The sequence below is a fragment of the Rhinolophus sinicus genome, chromosome 2 (genome assembly GCF_057876585.1).
Source record: "Rhinolophus sinicus isolate RSI-liver-muscle chromosome 2, RSI-T2T, whole genome shotgun sequence".
NCBI classification, from domain to species: domain Eukaryota; kingdom Metazoa; phylum Chordata; class Mammalia; order Chiroptera; family Rhinolophidae; genus Rhinolophus; species Rhinolophus sinicus.
Window position 1 is genome coordinate 168323539 of NC_142502.1, and position 20651 is coordinate 168344189.

The following is a 20651-nucleotide window of genomic DNA, read 5'->3' on the forward strand; positions in this document are numbered from 1 at the left end:
TAGCAAATTATTGGGTCCAAAATGCATTTCTAATGCAAAAGTGTGGGTGTTTCTTGTAGTATTAAAATAAAACGGTTTATGTATGCAGTTTGAGTGTTACTTTGATCAACTGATATGTCAGTTCATTCAAATATCAACATCTCTTTATTAAAAACGTATTATTTTAGATACTATACGTAACCAGCAGAAAAATTATAAAAATAAAAGCATGGTTTGGTAATTGGTAAACTCTTCTCACTATCCTCTTTGAATGTAGGAAGAAACCTGACCCAACTTCAAAAAAAAACAAAAACAAATGAGCATATTTTCTTCAGCCTTGCCTACATTTATGGTATGGATCCATTACAAATATACAGTAAGACCTTGGGAGTTTTATGACATTTTACAGTGCTTGCATTATAAATATATATGTCTTTAATTTTTTTTCATACCAAAGGCCTTTTTTTCCAATCAGAAATTATTTTTTAAAAACTCTCTTAATGTTAATTGATTTTACAGGTTAACTAAACACATTAGAAAAAGAAAAAAAAAAACACCCTACTCTGCCAAATGAAACAGTTGAATTACGTGGTTTCCTGCCTGAAAAAAATACATACATACACAAAACGTGGTAGTGGACCTCTCTAGGAAGAGAGAACAAGAATGCTGTTTGATTTCAATTGTCAGAACCAGGAGGATGGTTTGCACGTGTCCGATAGCAGGGAAATACTCCTTTTTCTCTTTTGCACCACTTGTAATTTAACCAAAGCACACAGATGAACTATCCTCCTACATACAAGTAGAAGTGTGAATAGATAATTCCTCACTTAAGTGTACCCCCTTTATATCTTTGATAAGATGAATAATTATTTTTGTTTTACAGAACTAGCTGGGAATGAGACGGTGGGGTACAGAAAAGACACATTCTCCAACGTGGAAAGGCAATTTTATGCAATAGTTACTTAGTGTCTGCCATAGGTCAGCTCTGCATTAAGCAGAGAGCTAGGGTGCAGGGGACGCAAAGAGGAGTAAGACAGAGTATAGGTGGTCGGTTGCCCCGCTTACGGATTTGGACTTCATGCTGTAGGCAGTAGGAAGTAGTTGAAACTTTTAAGAAGGATTTAAAACCCGAGTTATGTTTCAAAAATGTACTGTGGCAGCAGTGTGGAGCAGGAATTGATTGATGGGACAGGCAGGAAGACAGGGGTCCAGGTAAGAGATGCTGAAGGACTGGCCCAGGGCCGTGGTAACAGAGGAGCAGGGAGAGATCTGAGGGATACGACTGGGGCAGAAGTGGCAAGATGTTGTGATGGTTTGGATGGATGGGGAGAAAAGTTCAAGTGTGACTCAGGATTTCCAGTACTGATGTTTGGCTATAGTGAGTGAACACAGGGAGAGTAATAGATTGGAGAGGGAATGGTAATTAATTTGGTTTTGGATAATTTAAGGCAAAGACACTGACAGGACACCCTAAGAGAAAGGTCCAATAATTGGCAGCTGGAAATAAGGGTGGCACTCAGGACAGAGGTGGAGGCACAAGGTGTTTACTTGATAGTCTACAGCATATAAGTAATAGCTGACTCAGAGGTAATAGTTGGCTCAGACAAGAGGACAAAACATCCCAGAAGAATATAGAGTAAAAAATAGGGCTAACCGTGTAGCTCCTGGGACATTATTATTTAAGGAATGGGCATTAGAAAAGAGACTGAGAATGAGACAGAAAAAGATCAGTTCAAGAGGTAAGAAGATACGGGGAGGAGGAATGTCCTGAAATCAGTCAAAGGCAAAAGGAAGGGCGGGGGGATTGTGACAAGAAACCATTGTCATTTTTTCTGAAGACGGAGTCTGTGATGAGACTAACGGCTTCAGCACAGAGACACTCACTGATGACCAAAGAGAAAGGGGTTTCACTCAGATGAAGAGTCCGAGGGCTGATCTCCGCGTGTTGCGGTTCAAATGGGAGACAGTTCTATCAAGGTAGGGGGCAGGGTATGGATGCACCTTCAAAGAATCTGGAAGGTCAGCATGACGACAGGGAATATCCCTGGATGATGACACTGCCAGGGATTTTCTTTTCTGATATATTTTTGTATTTGCCAATTTTCTAGGGAAACTGCATGATGTTAACAATGAGAACAAAAACAAAGAAATAAAGTGAAAATGAAGCCAATTTTTAGAAGAATTTGATGCAATGGGCTCCTCAGCCTTGAGAAGTAGAATGGAAGTGGAAAGATCCCTAAGTTGGGTTCCTGAGCCAATTCTGCCAAGCATCAGCCGGATGACCCTAGGGATAAAACTTCAAACTTCCCTCTGGGCCTTGGCTTCCGGACCTGAAAATAAAGGGGCTGGGCTGGCAAACCACTAAGGCAGTTTCCCAATGCCTAGGGGCTAGCTTGTGATGTGAGAATAAGCTCTCAAATATATTAGAGAAAAACGGTATCTAAAGAAACCCTATCATGAATGGTGTTAAGAACAATTATTTTAGAATGCAATTAATTACTCCAATTTATGTTTTATAATTTCTGATGCGGTTTTCTTTCTTTGCTTTTCTTAAAGTGAGGCACAACTACATTGATTATAATATATACATTTATATACATTTATAATACATACATTTTTTGCATCCTTTTCATTGCACCTTCTGTTTTAAAAATAAAATTCCTTTCCTACCACAGTCTCCTCTATGCACTAATCAAGACAGAGAACAGTATTTTGTGGGTAAGGCTTGAAGGCTGCAGTTGCCAAGACTAAATATTTACTGCTTCCTTTAGAGTGCCCAAGGACATAAAGTTTTTATTGAGCAATTATCACAGGCATTGAGGAAATAAAAGCATCGGACTCTATTTCACATCCGTGCCCTCTTACATGTGATGAGTGGTCTGGTATGGACATTTTTTAGTTATTTCTGCTTAAGGTGCTTTTAGGCAATGTACAGCAATGTAAATTAGTGGCCAAAGGCCCAGGCAGTGAAAAACATTAGAACAGACCTACGAAAAATTAGGTGGGAGCCAAGACATAGTTTAGAAATAAAAATCTCCTAGGACATTGAAAGTTCAAAAGTACCTGAAAGACCATCCGGGACAACGTCCTGCCGGAAATGGGTGCCTCCTGCCAGTGGGTAAACCACCTGCTCTTGGATACCTACCTCCGAGTCATACCCACAATTTCATGAGACAGGTATTTGCTGACTGTCTCTAGTTATTGGCATACTGATCTGAAATCTGCCTTCCAGACATCCACCCCTTAGGCCCAGTTCTGTCCTCGGTATGATACCTCTTCAGGTTATTGTGCTATTGCTTCACTGGAATGTCTGTGGTCCTGAGGAAGTCTTACAGCCAAGTAAAAATGTTCTAGTCTATATTGCACATTTATCTTTCCTGACTACTTTTCAGGAAAAATGAGATCGTTAGCCTAGCATGTTTGTAATGACATTCATTTGGATCCTTGTTAAAAAACTTTAAAACTTGGTAAAAATGTTTTGTTCTGTGTAACAGTAGATTCATTGGCTGGCGTATGATACAAACTCTAGCCTCCATTTCACGAACTTGCTGGATTCACAGCTGTTCTCTTGCCCTCTGACAACATCCTGGTTAATGCCCACAGAGCATAGGATGCTCACAGCCTGTGCTAGGGCAGGCCCACACACTTCTGACCTTACACATTGAACAGTATGCTGACCAAGGCTCAGCTCTACTTATTCTCAAACATTCTGTGCCAGTGTACTGATTTTATCATTACATCATCAAATGGTATATAAACCAATAAAATACACATGTGAGTAGAATAATTATTTCTAGAACAAAATGCTTTAGAAAGACCGTTTAGTCAATAAAGAGAATGCTATCAAATAGGCATGGATAAGACAACTGTAAAAAAATGAGATAAGCTGCAATAAATAATCTGGAGAGATTTTGCACTCACTTACTTTTGCAAAGGGCTTTAAATTCCTACTCCCTTTAACACTGGCGGTGTAGATAAAGCATAATAGATATGGTTTATGCAAGACAAGCCAGGCAGAACTCACCAATGGACTTCTATTCAAAGAATGAATGAATGTGCATTTATATGCTTTAAGTTAAAATTTAAATATTTAATGGATATGTTATCTTTTTATGATTTGCAGATTCGATCACCTTTTTCAAGCAACTGATCAATTATTGGCTCTGTGAAGGCAGGGAAAAGGCTCCTTTTACATTTTATAGCTGATCTGTCTGTCAGAACACTACGATTAAGATGTCATCACAGATAACCGTAAGACTCCACATAATCAAAATTTGCCAAGAACTATACAAATTGAGATATGGTAGGAGTCAGAGATACTAGGAACTACACAAATGAATAAGCTTCAGCGGTTATTGTTTAATCAGATTATCCGGACAAGAACCAATAAAACAATTGGGTATGTAGAGGATTTAGTACAAGTCAGTAAACGATGGGGAAAATATGCAAGACACCCAGAAATAAAAGGATTAAATATAATGTTAAGAACAAGGAGAAATTAGGTTTTCATTGGCAGACAAGCTTTATGAGCTGAGTATTCAAAACAATGCTCTCTGAAAAAGCAGAAGAAGGGTACCTAGTAAACTCTGACTGGAAGAACTTTCCAGAAAGAGAGTCAGTCAATGAGAGAGCAAGGATACTAAGGGAGAAAAAAGGCAAAGGGACTTAGTTACAGAAAAATAAAAAATAGATGAGGAACAAGGTTGACAAAATGTCACGGTCAAGTTTTAAGAAGCAGTTTATAGTGAGCTAGTCCAGTTCACCAAAAATGGTTTAGGTGGTCTCATGATCCATTAGGGCATTGCTAAATTTCTAAAAGAAAAAAAGGAGCAAACTTTAGAGTCCCAGATATATTCCCTAATTGAAGCTATATGTACTGAATGAACCACTTCTTCACATTACTAAAACATTCCAACAAGAAAGTATTTGTAGTTACCATTTCAGAAGAGCTCACAAAAGTATGAAAAACAGGTATCTCTTATGTGTTTGGATTATAGACTACTACTTTAATACTTTGTATAGTACATTGCCACTAACAAAAGGCTTTTATATATACGATTTTTTAAAAAATCATAAAACTCTATGAGGTAAATAGAATCTTTCTATTTTATAGGTGAGAAAATCCAAACTCACAGATGTTGACTGACATGCCCAAGCTTACACAGCTGGAAAGTAGTTAGCAGACCAGAACTCTGGCCATTCCAACTTAAAGTATTATAAAACGTTTGGAAAACAAATGGAAACACTAAAATTCTCTTTAATTCCAATGATCTTCTTATATATACCCTTTTCTCCCTCCACAGATTGTGATCATTGGAATACCTTATTTTTTCATTTCACATTGCCTCACATGCAGTTATCATGACTACCTCATCTTCCAGTAGATCACGTGATGACTCTACAATGTTATGATACGTGAATGATTTCAGCCAAAATAATACTATGGATGAGGTGCTACTCCATAGAACCAAAGATACACAAGAAAAAGACAGTTACTTAACCAGTGTCACTAGCCAGCCAGGTTTTTGACTTTTTGCTTTGTTTGTGTTTGCCGTTATGGGCATAACTAGGATGAAAAGTCTTTGCTAGGGCTCGTGTGTCGCAGAGGTGGCCACTTGAATGAAAAGCAACCCCTCCCTCCAGTCATACTCTGTCCCTCCCCTTCACAACCGTGTTGTATTACTGTCTGTTCATTTACATCTGCACCCCTCACCTTTCTATATTTAATAACTGAGAAGAAAAATGTGTGTGGGTGAAAATATGTATTCTTATATTTTATCCCCTATTACCTGCAAAGGTAATTGTTTTACACAGAACGCTATCTTAGAAGCATGGATAAAATCAACTGAGAGTGAGCAAGGAAGTAAAATGCTCTGTGTGTCGTTTTATTTGGCTCTCAAAGAACCATTTCATCTTTTGCTTTCCTTAAAATACAACCAAGCTATATAGTGACATGTCACAAACTAAAAGAGAGATCTCCAAGTTCACTAATTTGGAAAACTATCCACTCTCCATTTCAATGTGTGCCATGACGACACAGCCTAAATCAAATGTTAAATGAATGCAAACACAGCCACTCTCCAGGCCAAATTCTGGAGAAACATCGTAAGAATTCCAAGTGGAAGTCTTTGTAGATCCTGGGAGGCTTATATATTGCTCTTAATTTAGAGACGTGTCAAGATACATTGCTCCAAGGGCCAAGAAAGAAGGATTATGCAACTTAATGAGATGACGCCATATGAAACCCTGAGCGATGGCTCTGAGTTTTCAGCAACTCCCAGGAAATGTGCTCATTACTTTGGATCCTGTCTCCTAACTCATGGCATCTCTGGGTTGGAAAGCACATTAGAGGCCAGTCATCACCCACATCCTAATTCCATGGATAAGGCTGGCTCAGAAAGAGCATAGACACTTCCAGAGACAGCACTGTGCCAGAAGATTTGGTTATTTCTTATCTCACTCCCAGAGTGTTTGGCCCACACCCATGTAGGTGTGGATCCCTGAGAGGAGCCCTCCGTGCCCTATACAGTGCCACTGTGGCTTACCTCCGGAGGCCCGGGAGCGGCACTGCCCCGTCATGGGGCTGTACTCCTGGTTTTCATCAGCACACACACACAGGAAGGACCCTTCTACATTTTCACAGAAAGCTTCGCCACACACGCCACTGAGTAGTTCACATTCGTTTACATCTGGAAAAGGGAGCACAGGTCAAGTCAGATGTATGCCTCACTTCTGACAGCTCTTTGTTTTAACTTCTGTGCCAAGGCTAGTAGTACATATTTGCTGAAAACAGGGTGATCCCCGGTGAGCAGTCAAACCCATCTGCTCTTTTGGGAAGGGGCTCCTAGAGGCAGGGCTGTACAATTTGGTTTGTATGCAAGGATCAGGAAAACACGAAGCAAAGAATCCAAATTCCAATTCTGGCTTTAAGAAACAACCCAGAATTGTCTTGCGAGCATCCTATGAATCTTTGACTCTTCCGTTGTCCCTTCCCTGACTTTCCAACATAATGAGGTCTTAAATAACCCAACATGCTTACTCTCAGTTCTTAATTCAAGGAAAATTAGCAGCCTTGGCACTTTAGAAACCATAGCTTTCTTTAACTTCATTTTAAGAAATGGTTTTGAATCCACTCAAATGTCTGAAAATACAGTTCTCTAGCAGCCAAAATGTTCATAATTTAACAACCAGCATTCAGGTTGTGTAATCCCTTTGGGAAATGAAGGAAAGACCCCTGTAAATATTCACTGGGCTACATTAATCATTCATGTGAAACAAATTGGTCCAATCACTTCCCAGTGATTTCACTGTGGCTTTAATAATTCTGTTGGTGTTCCAGTGTAATTTTTATTTTGCGAAATGTTTTTCTTCTGAGCTTAAATATACATAATTAAAAGATAGTCAAAGAATGTACTGATGAGTACATTTTATTCAACATCATGCAAGTACATAGTCCTAAAGAAAGGCTAATTTCATGTTTGACTTTGTCCAATAGTACCTCTTACCTTTTCTCCTCCTACAAATTTTATTAATGAGTGCCCCGTTCAGCCAAGCACCTGAATTGATATCCGAAATGCTCATGCATTTTGCATTAAACATGTACAACATCAGCTTTCATGAGCACACTCTGAGATGGTTTATACAAAGTTAAAAATCTGAGCAATTACCCAAATCATTCAGAAAAAAACAACCCCATTTTCACCTACTATATCCAGTAAATTTAACAGAAAGTTTATGTATCTTGACTTATTTGAATACTCACTTTTCCATTTCAATTTATATGTAAACAAATAGAAACTTAATGAGCTGGGTTTTGCTTATGGAAAGATATTGTAACATAAAGTAAATCAAAGATATTGTAACATAAATTTAATCAACCTAGACAGTCATAATTTAGATCAGAAAAATTGACTTTAGAAATTTGCCACTTCACATCTATCAATTTTAGGTAAATGTCAAATGGAACTTTCTCCTTTCTAATTGACATTATTTACACGGCTACTTAAACCTCACCCATCAGACTGCATTCATTCAATCAGAAAACATCTTCTAAGTTCATGTCTGTGGGCGGGGCACTGGGGAAACAATGAGTCAGGTGGCCCAAACTCTGTCTTCATGGAGCTTATAGTCAAGTCAGGAAAATTAATCAGGTAATCTCATAGGCTGTGATAAGTGCTAAGAAGGCAAAGTACAGAGCACTGTGAAAGCACAAGACAGTGGGCCTTCAGTGCAAGAGCAGGTTAGGGAAATGGCACTGGAGCCGAGCTCTATCTGGATGGTAAGAAGGAGTGGACGTAGTGGGGGAGGCAGCCAGGGTCCTAGAAGAGAAAACAGCATGGACAGGTTGGGATCAGGGCTCAACCATCTCTTAAATCCTACAGAACCCCAGTGTGGTGAAGTGCACATAATAGGTGCTCAGCTAATATTTTGGAAAGAGTGAATAAATAGACAAAGGACACCTGTTGGATTCACTAAAGTGATAACAACTATTCCTTCTTAAGGTGGCATTTTGTGTGCCGAAATGAAACATGGCATGGGTTCAGAGGGCTCATCTGGCTGCTTAGAAATGAATACTAACCAGGCGTTCGGGAGTTGTGTGGAGTCAGTGGCTCACCATCTGATATCTCAATAGGTAACAGGTAAACAATATTTACTGAGCACAAATAACGGGCTAAACATTAGGCCCAGCCAGGAAAGAGAGCATTCTCAGTCACATGCAGCTTGTTGCCTGGGAGAAGGCCGCTGCAGGCAGTACCAACAGGATTAAATTATTCTAGAAAAGGTCCTAAGTCCTCTAATAGAATTTGCTCAAGGTAGTCAAGAAGCAGGAGGAGAGGTCAGAGCTGAGTTTGAGAGTGAGGGGTGGAGCAGGGATGGTATCTGGGAGGAGATGACATCTAACCTCTGGCTTCAGGAATGAGTGGGGTAAGTCCAGGTTCAGGGAAGGGGAGGTCGGGAGAATATTCCCAGGAGGAGCGGACAGCCAAATAACTGCACGGTTACACGAGCAACTGCAAGCAGTTTTATGTTGCTAGAATGTAAAAGGTTAGGAAAGAAATGGTGAGGCTGAGAAGATAAGTAGGGGTCAGATCACATGACCTGTTCAGTCAAAATATTTAGTGAATGTCACATGACCTTTATCGCTTGTATTTTAGTGCAAAGGAGACTAAAGCAGGAATTAGAATGAACGATTATGATAGTATTTGCTTAAAAGGGGTTACTATTCAAGTGATTTTTATCATTAAACTTTCAAATACATAGATTTTGTTTTCCCAGTTTAATCCGGAAAGGAAATGAATTAATGCTTTAATTGCAAACTTCCAAACTGAGAAGTTACTGGCTCCTCCTCAAGTGCCTCTGGCCATGCAATAAACAGTTATTTTTCTTAATTAAGAGGAATAAAGAAGAAGCCTTGTTATCTGTGAAGTTTTGAATCTGATAACCTTTCTTCTCGTTCCCATTTAATTGCTCTAAATTACAAACGTGTTTCACAACGAATGTGATTTAAAGAAATCACGGCCCGTCAGAAAATGAAATGCAAAATCTCTTTTATACGAGCACGTGCTGGACCAAATTCTAAGACATCTGATGATATTCAAGATTCCTTCCAGCTCCATCAATCCCAGAAGAGAGTAAAGAAATATAGTTGCACAATCCAAAGCATTGCTTTACGGGTGTCATTCCTGGAAACTGAAACTCTTGCCAACACCTTTCCTTAAAGGCACTATTGCCTAAAGAAGACAGACAAGCTATACCACACACCAGACTCTATTTCCTGTGCAGGAGGGACTGAAGAGTTCTGCGTACTCAGCTAAGAGTTTAAACAGATGTTCTTCTTACTATACGTTTAAATTCAAAGCCATACATCCCTAACCATTTCAGAAGCCATAGGATATTTTCGCACATCCCCAAATTGTGTGACAAAATCAAATTATGATGAAATGCTGTCCCAGTTACCTTGCTTACGATCTCTTCTGTTGTTGATGACTTTGATTTCTTTTCCATGGGGAGATATGAAACGTGTTGGGAAAAAAATCTAAAAACTCACCCACACACCCTTGCCCATCCTGTGGGGCCTGAAAGCCCTGATAACAGAGGCAGCGGAAGGAGCCAGCCGTATTGTCACAAAACCCATGACTGTCACAAACAGTGTTGTTTACACATTCATCAATATCTGTAAAAAAGACACAAAACACAGACTGACAAACACCAGACATTAATGAATAGACAGGTGCCCAACACACCCCGATTAGTATGAGATGAGCATGTTTACAAAGAACGAACTGTAAAAACATTTTACACATAAATAAAATGTTTCGATGAAAAGGTCTTAGACAAAACACTGGGTTCTATGAGAAAACATTGACTTTTCCTCAGGACATGTTTTCAAACTGAAACGACGACTGCAATTGCCACGGTCAGTATTTTCTAAATGCTGCTGTTAACTCTGTTTCTAAGGAGAGTCCTGTATATTCCTATAGGGGAAATATGGGAAGGTACTGTCACCTTTTTTTGATTGCGGTAAATGCTAACAGTTCTACTTGCAGAGCTAGGGGCTGAAAGAAGCACTTGCCTGCCTGGACAATAGTTTTAACTTGATCAAGTCTATACAGCATTCCCATTAAGGGAGAGGGAAAGGAGAAGGAAAGGAAAGGAAGGCGAGGGGGAGAGAGAGGGGGATGGAGTGGGGAGAGATAGAGAATCTGAGGAATTCAGCTGTGTAGCCAGCCAGTCCCAGCTATTCACGAAAAAACATTTCCTGTCACCAAGTCATTCAAGGTCCTAAATGTCAATGCTGCTTAGTCAGTGGCCAAGCTTATAAACTCATTTTGTTCTCTATAAACTTGATGACAGACAGTGGTCCTGCGCTGCCCCCCCCACCATTAATAAAAATGTTCTCATAAAAGTGACATCTCAATTATACAGTTACAAACGGACCTTTAGGTATAGTTTTTCTTTATCCTTACAGTTATTAATTTTCCTCTCCCTTCTTCCATTCCCATTCCCGTTCTCCTGTCCACTGCCACACTGCACACTTCCATTTGCCAGGCTCTCTGTCCTGGCCTCCTCTGGACTTCAGAGTCCCAAAATACAGGCTTTTGGAGAAATATTAAGACAAATGCAATTACTCTATCCAAATACATGTGAAGCTTTTGCTTTTATGTTAAAATAATGAAACAAGATAACAAATGATAAAAGTGACACGTTCATTTGTGCTTGACAGAATTTAGTTTTGGGGAGTCAATGTTAATAAACTTGAGCTTTTCTTATTCTAGTTTTTAAAAAAGCTCAGTCCAGGAAACTTTCCAGAAGAAAAAGAAGATACATTCAGTGATTTTCGGCAGCTGTCTCACTTCCCTTCCTAGAGTTCCTAACATCAACACTAGCTGCGTAAGTTCAGATGTTAACCTCTAGGTCTGGTCAACATCCCCTCCTTGAACTCTCTCTTTTCATGACCAGTGACAGAATATGATTGTCATTCTACTTGTAATCACCTTGGCTGTCTCGCACCTTTCCCAGCCTGAAGGTGGAGTCGGCCAGGGCTCAGTCCCTCCCTGGGATCTGCTGTGTCCCCTTCTCCACCCTTTCCACACTCTTCAGACTTCTAATACCGTGGGCCTTGGAATAAATCCCAAATCCTCCTCTCCAGCCAGAACCCTTCATATTCTAAATCATTTCCATTTGATCTTCTGCTGTAACGTCAAACGTATCATGCCTAAAACTGAATTTACCGTCTTCCGGCTAAACTGCACTTCCTGATCTTCATGAGAATTATCTTTCCTCTTATCCTCCTTTTTTTGGCTCTATATCTTATCTCCCCAACTTGAATGGAAAACTCGATGAAATTATTTCACATCTGAAAAAAAATGAATCCCCCTTGCAGCATCGAACACAAAGAAATCATCCCATAAATCTGTTCTGAAAGATTTTCAATGTCAGCATAAGGCTGGGATTACAACTTATTTACTGATCACAACTGGGAGAGGAGTAACTGCACAGTGTCATCAAATCACTTAACACAGGCCCCTGCTAATGTTAGGCTTCCTGAAATGGGCATCTGTCAAAGACACTACGTTATTCTTTGAACAAGATCGAAGGGCTGGAAAGAAACTCAGAAATGCCTCCATGATCACTTTTACACTGATGATTTCCCAGTCTCTCACAAGGGCTAACCTCTGTCCTTTAGAACCATTTATCTAATACCTATTGGACATGTTCATAATCAATGAGCCTACTATCACTCCCCTCCTCACATCTCCTCCATTCCCTTCATCAGAGAATCCAACCAGTCAGCCAAGTCAGAAATCTCAGTGTCATCTCTCTCTCTCGCTCTTACTCCCCCGTCTCTTCCCAGTCATACCCATTTATCTATCTTTCCTGATACGCTTCATACTCCTAATTGGTTTCCTTATCTCCAGTCTCGTTTCTCTCCCTGTAATCCTTGCTCCGCCAGACTGCAAACCTGTCAGTGATGTTCCCTTGCTCAGAATGTTCAGTATCTCTTCTTGGCTAGAGGATACCAACCACTCTTCTTCGCAGGGCTCAGAGCACCCAGCATTATCTGGCTCCTGGCTGCAAGTCTAGCCACAGTTCTTAGCCAACCTCCGTCCCTATAAATGCTCCAGTCCTATCAGTACACTAGAGTTCTTTGAAAACCCTATGGTCTTTAACTTCTCACTAACCTTGCACATACCCTTTCCTCCACTAGAAATTCCCCCACCCCCATCTGCTTTGCCCAGAAACTCCTGGCTTTTCAGGAGTCAGGTCAAGGGACACTTCCTGTGTGGCACCTTCTGTAGCTGCTCCAAGAGCAGATTTCAGTGCCCCTTCTCTCTGCTTCCAGAGCATTTGGTGCCATCGCTATGCTCATCAGGCCTGCTTTTTGGGGTGGGAACCTTCAACTGAACCTCCTCAGCAACTTCTTTCCCTACTTAAATGGGATGGTGGAGAGCAAACAAGGAGAGCAATGATAGCAATCTGGTGGCTTTTCAGTCCAAATTCTTGAAGTAAAATCTCTTGGTTTCCTTGTTATTAATTCCCTGCAGTTATAGCAGATGAAAATTTCTTGTTAATGATTACCAACTCACAAACTGAGTAACTGACCTTAAGGTGAGCAAGTCCTGAGATGGTTAAGAATTACTGTGAATCTTGCAGCCTCAGACTTACTGTAACAGTGATTAACAAAGAAAGTTTAGATGAGCAATATTTTGGATTTGAATGAATAGGAAAAAATAACGTGGCATGCCTGCTGGAGACTAGCTCTTCAACAACTAATATTTTATGAAAATGATATATTGTAATTCTCAGCAGTTTCGTGTTTTCAACAATGAGGTGAGGTAATAGCTTAATAAGAAGACATATTTTTCACTTCTCTCACTAATGATCTGTATAAAAAAGTCTTATATCACTAGAATTTCCTTTGATGATGTGAGCTCTCTGAGATGTTTTTCCATCGTTAATTCTGTCTATAAAGACATTTATAAGGACTGCTACAATTAAGATTTACTCTATAGCTTCTCACGAAGATAGCACCGAAAGTGAACAAGGAAGCCCCTCCCCTCCTAAAGCTGAAGCCAAAGCAAAGCCTTCAAAGGCAAAGAAAACAGTGCTGAAAGGCGTCCACAGCCACAAAAAAAGAAGATATACATGTCACCCACCTTCCAAAGGCCCAAGACACTGCGGCTCGAAAGGCAACCCAAGTTTCCTCGGAAGAGCACCCCCAGGAGAAACAAGCTTGACCACTGTGCCATCAACAAGTTCCCCTAACTACCGAGTCAGCCAGAAGGAGATAGAAGACAACATACACTTGTGTTCACTGTGGGTGTCAACGCCAACAAGCCGCAGATGAAACAGGCTGGGAAGATGCTCTATGACATTGACGTGGCCAAGGTCAGCACCCTGATCAGGCCTGATGGGGAAAAGAAGGCATGTGTTCCCCTGGCTCCTGGCGATGATGCTTTGGATGTTGCCAACAAAATTGGGATCATCTAAACTAAGTCCAGCTGGCTAATTCTAAATACAAAATTTTTTTTCACTGTAAAAATAAAATTAAAAAAAGGATTAACTCTTTAAGATAAAGCTAAGTATTGAGAAAATTTATTATTATACAAGAATAGAAGCCCTACCAAGATGCAAGTCATAAATGAACACGTGAAAGCCATCCCGTTTTTATGAACTTGAATTTTGAAGATGAAACTAAATTCTGAATGATTCAAATATCACAGGTTTTCTTTTCACTTTATGAAGGGTGAGTCTATTACATTACTAAGGCAATTTTGCATAGGCATCTGTAAAAGCCATGGTATCATCATCAGTCATACTGTCCACCAAATGACTGACAAAGGAAGGGCTGTCCAGATATCTCTCAGTTGGCAACCCAAATGAATTAGGTACACTACTAGAAGAATTGCTGATTTTTCATGCAAGTTTTTGCTATTAATATTTTATTGAACAAGACAGACATAAATATTACTGTTTTAATGGAAATGAATTCAATAAAGAATTATACTGACCGAGGATAGTGGAGCATTCATGTGAATTTTCCAACAGCAAGACAATGTAAATGTCAGAAAGAGAAAGAAAGCATAGTCCTGGGTATCTAGAACTATCAGTGGCTCATTTTTAAAATAGCAATGTTGTCAAGGACTGACAGACTCACATGTTGAGGGTCTTAATCACTGACCTTATCCGTATGCTTTTTACTTAGTACATTTTCTCAACGGACCAAAAGCTTTTGAAAACCTACTGATTATCATTAGGGATTCTCCATTATAACAGCAGAACTCCAACCAGGTACCCTCAATTCTCAAATAAAGGTTTAAGGCCAGACACTTGGTGTCACCCTCTTGTTTAAGTAAAATGAACTATGAAATAAGGTAAAGTATGGAAAGGGGCATGGTAGTTTAAAAGGGGTTAGAGTCAGGAAAATCTTGTTTAGTCACCAAAAAATTACAACTGTGTTCAAAGACCTCAACAATTAAATTCATAACAAAAACCTCAATAATTCCATCAGATTTCCTGTATTATATACAGAAAAGTACGTGTAGGGGGAGAAAGGAGTATTTGTGTACATTTTTTAAATTAAATGATTTGGTTCTCTTTCTCACAGATGCACTCCTTTGTTTGTTTTCTTTAAGAAAAAAGTGCTTCTTTTTCTCATTTTCTTAACACATCCTATCTTTGTTGATTTTCCTCATTCTAAGCAAGATATACCTACTTGTCGGAGAAAGCAGCTCACTGATGAGCCTTCCTTCTGTTGCCAAGGAACTCTAGAGAGGTGGATGATGGGAATGGAGCCCTATTTGGGGTAATGGATCATTCACAGGAAAGTCTCCACAGTTCTTGCATGGTTCGGAAGAAAAAGTCTTCCTGTCACCAAAACATTTTTAGATGAATGATACGGCTAATCTCAACATGAAAGGAATTTGAAGATTATTCAGTTCAACCCTTTCATTTTAAGAACCAGAAAACTGAGGCATAGAGAGGAGAAGTAACTTGCCTCAAGGTTACACAACCAGTTAGTGGTAGAGCTGGCAAAGGAACAGAGCCTAGTGAAGGAACGATCTTCTGAATCTAAGTTTGTGGCTTCATTCATCACATCTTCTTGCCTCCCCTCATGGTGATGGTTATAAAAGGTCAGTCCAAGAGGATGAACAGAACTAACCAAATTGTGAGCCCAACAAACACACTGGAGTTTGTTCATTACAAAGATGGAAGCCAGAAAGTAACACTCCTCATTTATTGACTTGCAGTTTAATCAAGTACCCTCATTTTGTCTTTAAACAGGGCCTCGTCATCAGGTATCATCATACCTGAAATCTAAATATCTGAGGTACTGTAGTCCCAAAGATGCTATTTTTCTAGGATACCCTTGGAAGAAATGCCCATCGGGCACCAAAGGTGTGTAAGTCACAGGAGGTCTCAGAACCATGTCTAGCACTGGTGTTCTCTGGATCTCTTCATAAAAAGGAAATGACCCACTATTTCAACCCAGGGCTTCCTGACCAACGGGAACTGGTTAAATATTTGGTGCCAGAATCTAAAGAAAATAGAGCCAAAGGAAAGGGGCTTACACTGGAAGGGATGTAGAGCTCCTGCTTCAGGAAAAAATGCAGCCCTCATGCTCCTTACCGAAAGGAACGGAAGCAGACCAGGAGACAGTAAATCCCAGCCAAGAAGTGGGATTGAATGATGTTAAACCAGCTGAATAGCTGCCCAAAGGAATTTTAAAATGGCATGGCTACTGGCCCAAAAGAGATTAAGTTCTCTCTCACAGCATAGGAGGGAAGCCAGGATTAAACGGAAGATGAGCGCAAGGCCTGAAGAAAAAAAAAATAAAATTTAGCCAATAGGAAATTAAAAACTGGATTTGGAGATGGTCCAGACAATACAATAGGATATGGAAAGAGCCTTTAAAAAAAAAAGTCCACTGAGGTCTGGGAACATCGACGAGGCTGAGAAATATGGACCTCATGTGTTATGGAAAATAACTTTGTTCTGTGAAATGGGGATGAGCCAGAAAACAGCAAAAGATGAGATCCTTGTGCAGAGTTCGACTGCTATGCTGTTGTCTGACAGAGAGGGTGGGGAAGAACCTGGGCACCTCAAATGTCACCAGTATGTTTTGAAAAGCTAGCAGCCTAAGATAAGCCACAAGAAATAACAGAGGGAAAAAAGTTATTGCAAGTCCAACTTTCTAGCACCACATAACTTCTAGAAAACAAGGCTGGCCAATGAGCGATTTTTCCCCCCCCAGCCTTGAAACACACTACTTTTAAAAAGGTGTACTTAAATTATTCTGTAAAAAATCACTTAGAACAGCCTCCCATTTGATTTCTGGAAACAGAAGTTCTACAGAAACTGAACCAAAATTTTGCTCTGATTTAATTAACTAGCCTGTGGACAATGTATATTCCCCATTCATACTTACACACATCCTAATGAAAATCACCCTAAAATCACAAGCATCATCCTAGTTATCCAAAAACATGAGACAACCTCCATTACCTCCCATCCCCATTCATCATGTGCTTCTGATTTCATCACTTGGTTCTATCTCCAAATTCTCGCCTCCTCTCCGTACTTACTTAGAATCTCACCTCTCTCACCTGAATTTCTGCAATGGCCTTTTGTCTGGGTCTTATGCTTCCAGCAACTAATTGCCATGCCAAATCCATCTTCCATGATAAGAGAATGACTTACCATTGGAAATAGTGCAATCAAATAGTTCTTTCTGTAAATGTCTGCAGTTTTCCTCCATGGATAATAGTATAAAGGCCCTTGTCACATGCCCTGTGGACCTCATCCACACGTGGCTTCTTGAGGTATTTGCTTTCGTAGTTTGCCTCTCTGTCCCTGGGTTCCACAGTCCTAAACACCCCAGGGTTTCCTCTTAATCCTTTGGCCACTCCCACACAATCTTTCTCTTTCACTTGACCCTTACATGTTGAAGGTTTGCAGTGTCTACTCCTAGGCCCTCTTTTTCTTCTTATTATATGATGCCTCTTAGTGGCCTCATCCATTCTAATAGCTTGAAATGCCATCTAAATATGACAACTCCCGGTTTATAGCTCCAGCCTAGACTTCTCTTCCAAGCAATAGACCTAATTTGATCCAATTGCCTACCTGATACACCTATATAAATATTTCATAGACAACTGAAATTTAATACACCCAAATCATACACTTGATCTCTGAAAACATTTTTCACCATTCAGCACATAGTACCACCAAATGTCTACTTGCTAAACCCAGGACCAGGGATCCATCCTCTGTTCCTTCTCCTTCACGCCCTATATCCAATGCAATACTATGTTCTAATCGAATACCAGATTCTATCTCCAAAACATTTCTTGAGTCACTCATGTCTCTCCATCACGCTGTCACTACTCTAGCCTGAGCTACCAGGACGTTTGCCCTACAACATCCTATAAGACACCTTGACTTTTGTCTTGCCCCTCTAATCCCAACTGCAAACAGTATCCTGGTTGACAGACAGTTTAAAAATATAAATTAGATTCCTGAGTTAAGTCAAATCTAAAGAGCCCACATATCAAAAAGAACACATTTTATGTACCACTAAGAAAGGGAAAAAAACCTCTGCAAATTAAACTATTTCACACTTAAAAGAAAAAATATCAACTGTAAAAAGCATCTCAATAAAAGTGTGAAAACATATGCATCTCAGAAATGATGAAATTTTGTATTTCGCTGTCCTGCTTGAAAACCGACCAGTCTTTCAGTTACACTTAGGATGATATCCAAACTTTTGATTTTTCCTGTGACTCTGTATATTCTGTGCCTGACTCTCCAGCCCATGCCTCACTGTGCTTCCTTCCCTCTAAGCACCAGGTTTGGCCTTTCCACGTCCCTGAATGCACCTAGCACATCCTGCCTCCAGCCTCTGCCCGCACTACAACTCCACCTGGGAATGCTCCACCCCACCGGCCATCGCCTCATACTTCCATCGGGTAACTCATTCTTCAGAGCTCAGCTCAAATGCCATTTGAGAGATCCTTCCAGTAAAATAAGTTAGCTTTCCTTCCTTCTTCTGCTCATTCATTCTTATTCTTTCCTTCACAGCAGCTATAATAGTTTGTGGTCACACGCTTTGTAGATAGCTTATTGTGTATTTAGTACTTGTCTGTTTTGTTCATCACCTTATGTGCATAGCTTGGAATAAAGTCTGGCACATAATAGGTGTGCAATGGCAACACTAAACATAATACTTGTTTATACAAAAACAAGCAAGGCTTTCACAATTCAGCCTTTGCCCACCTCTTTAACTATATCTCATATATCACTTTCCCCTCTCATATGTTCATTCAACTAAAACTAACTTACGTAAAGTGTCCCTAAACCCATGCAATATTTCATGTCTCCAAATCTTTGCTTCTGGCATTTATTTTGCCAAGACATACTCCCCTGCAGCTCCCAGGTCACATTTTTCACCTAGGTAACTTTTCTCTGTCCTCGAAGCTCTTCAAGACTCAGGTGGAACCTCTCAGAAGTTTTTTTGACCCAACCTTGTGTTGACAAATGTGTCTATTCACACAGCTTCTTCTTGCCTCTCATTAAACACTTATGAAGACCCTAAAAAGATGTCATATCACATTGTCACCAAAACCCAAGGCTGAGCACTCACAACCATAGCATAGGAGATAGAACAACAGAAGCAACAGAGTTGGAAGGGAACAACTGGCTCCTGACCTAGCCATTTCCCATCCCATCCAAAAGCAGCAAGCAAATTAATACTGCACTGGAGATAGTTTAAAAAGTAGAATTTTCAATACAGGAAATTCTATTTGAAATTTTCAAAGGCAAATAAATTTGAAAAGCTTTTCTTGAACGAAGATAAAAGAACAAAATGATGGGCAAGAAAAAATTCATGCCTATACCCAAGACGTATAAAAGAGTTAAATATAAAAATACTAGAAAGATAAAATACTGTAAGAAAAACAGATAAGTACACAACGGGTCACAACAGAAGAGGGAAAATGGCAAAGTATAAAGCAACAGAAGAAATAATAGCACTACAAAATTAAAAAGCACATTAAAGAATGGGGGAATACTTGTAAAATATTAGTAAATGATGATTATCCTTAATACACACAAATCAGTTCAAAAACACTAAAACTCCACCTCCGAAAGGCAAAATCATTTCACAGGAGACAAATGTAAAAGAAGTTAATCTCACTAATAGTAAATGCAATTGAAATGAGATACTACTTTCTCCTTATCAAATTAATAGAGAAAAATATGAACATGAGCTTCTTTTTAGAGATGGTGTTAGGAAATAGGAAGTCTCCTTGGGTGCTGGTGAAAGCAAAGACTGGTAGACATTTCTGGAAAGCAAGGAGGTCCTTTGATTTCCTTGCTATTATCCTTTGATCTGTATTCAATGTCTTAGAATCTAGTGTAAGGATAGGATCATTGATGAAAATAAATGTTTCTGTACAAGTCTATTCACAGAATGTTAAACAAAAACAACAACAAAGGAAACAGTCTTTATCTCCATAATCAGGAGGATATACTTAAAAATATATAGTACAATCATGTGATGGAATAATGTGGTCATCAAAAGTTCATTTTCAAAAGGATTTAAATATCAGAAAAATACAAATAATATAAAACTAAGTAAAAAAAAAAGATAAATATTATATGATCTTACTTTAACACTGAAATACTGAAAACTACCAAAAATGAAACAGAACAAATATTAATGGTTGGTGGATAATGATCTTTTTTCTTTGTACTTCTTAGCATTTTCTAAATTTTCTACAATGTGTACGTTACTCTTAAAATCAGAATCAACTATTTGAAGATATTAAAAGTAAAAAAAAAAAATTATTTTACTTGAATATATATGCAAATATATTCTGCATTCTAACAGTAATAAACAAATAAAATAAAACCATATAAATGAAAGTAGAATCGATATTCATAAGTACTCTGAAATATGTTGAAGAACTTGCAACATTAAACTATTTCTTCTGATTGACAATTAAAACGTAGATGTTTTATTTTAAAATAAAGTATTTTGCTTAAAAGGATAAAAATGATTTAAGAGAAATGCTGCTAATTATTATTAATTGATAGCCTATGCATATTTTAAGTTAGGAAACCATAACAATTCTCAATAATTGCAACTGAATTAAAAACAAACAAGCAAA

General features: G+C 39.1%; 1 protein-coding gene across 15 annotated transcripts in view; it reads right to left on the reverse strand.

Moving 5' to 3' along the window:
* LTBP1 (latent transforming growth factor beta binding protein 1) overlaps positions 1-20651 on the reverse strand; it is a 353132-nt gene that overhangs the window by 36518 nt on the left and 295963 nt on the right. For 9 of the 15 annotated variants that reach the window (XM_019741724.3, XM_019741760.3, XM_074331881.2 and 6 more), the window contains 2 exons: positions 10028-10153; positions 6525-6668 (listed from right to left, as the gene is read on the reverse strand). In XM_019741724.3, coding sequence (XP_019597283.3) covers positions 6525-6668; positions 10028-10153 — 270 coding nt within the window. The remainder of the gene's footprint in view (positions 1-6524; positions 6669-10027; positions 10154-20651) is intronic. The other 6 variants (XM_074331884.2, XM_019741748.3, XM_074331888.2 and 3 more) reach the window with 1 other exon arrangement.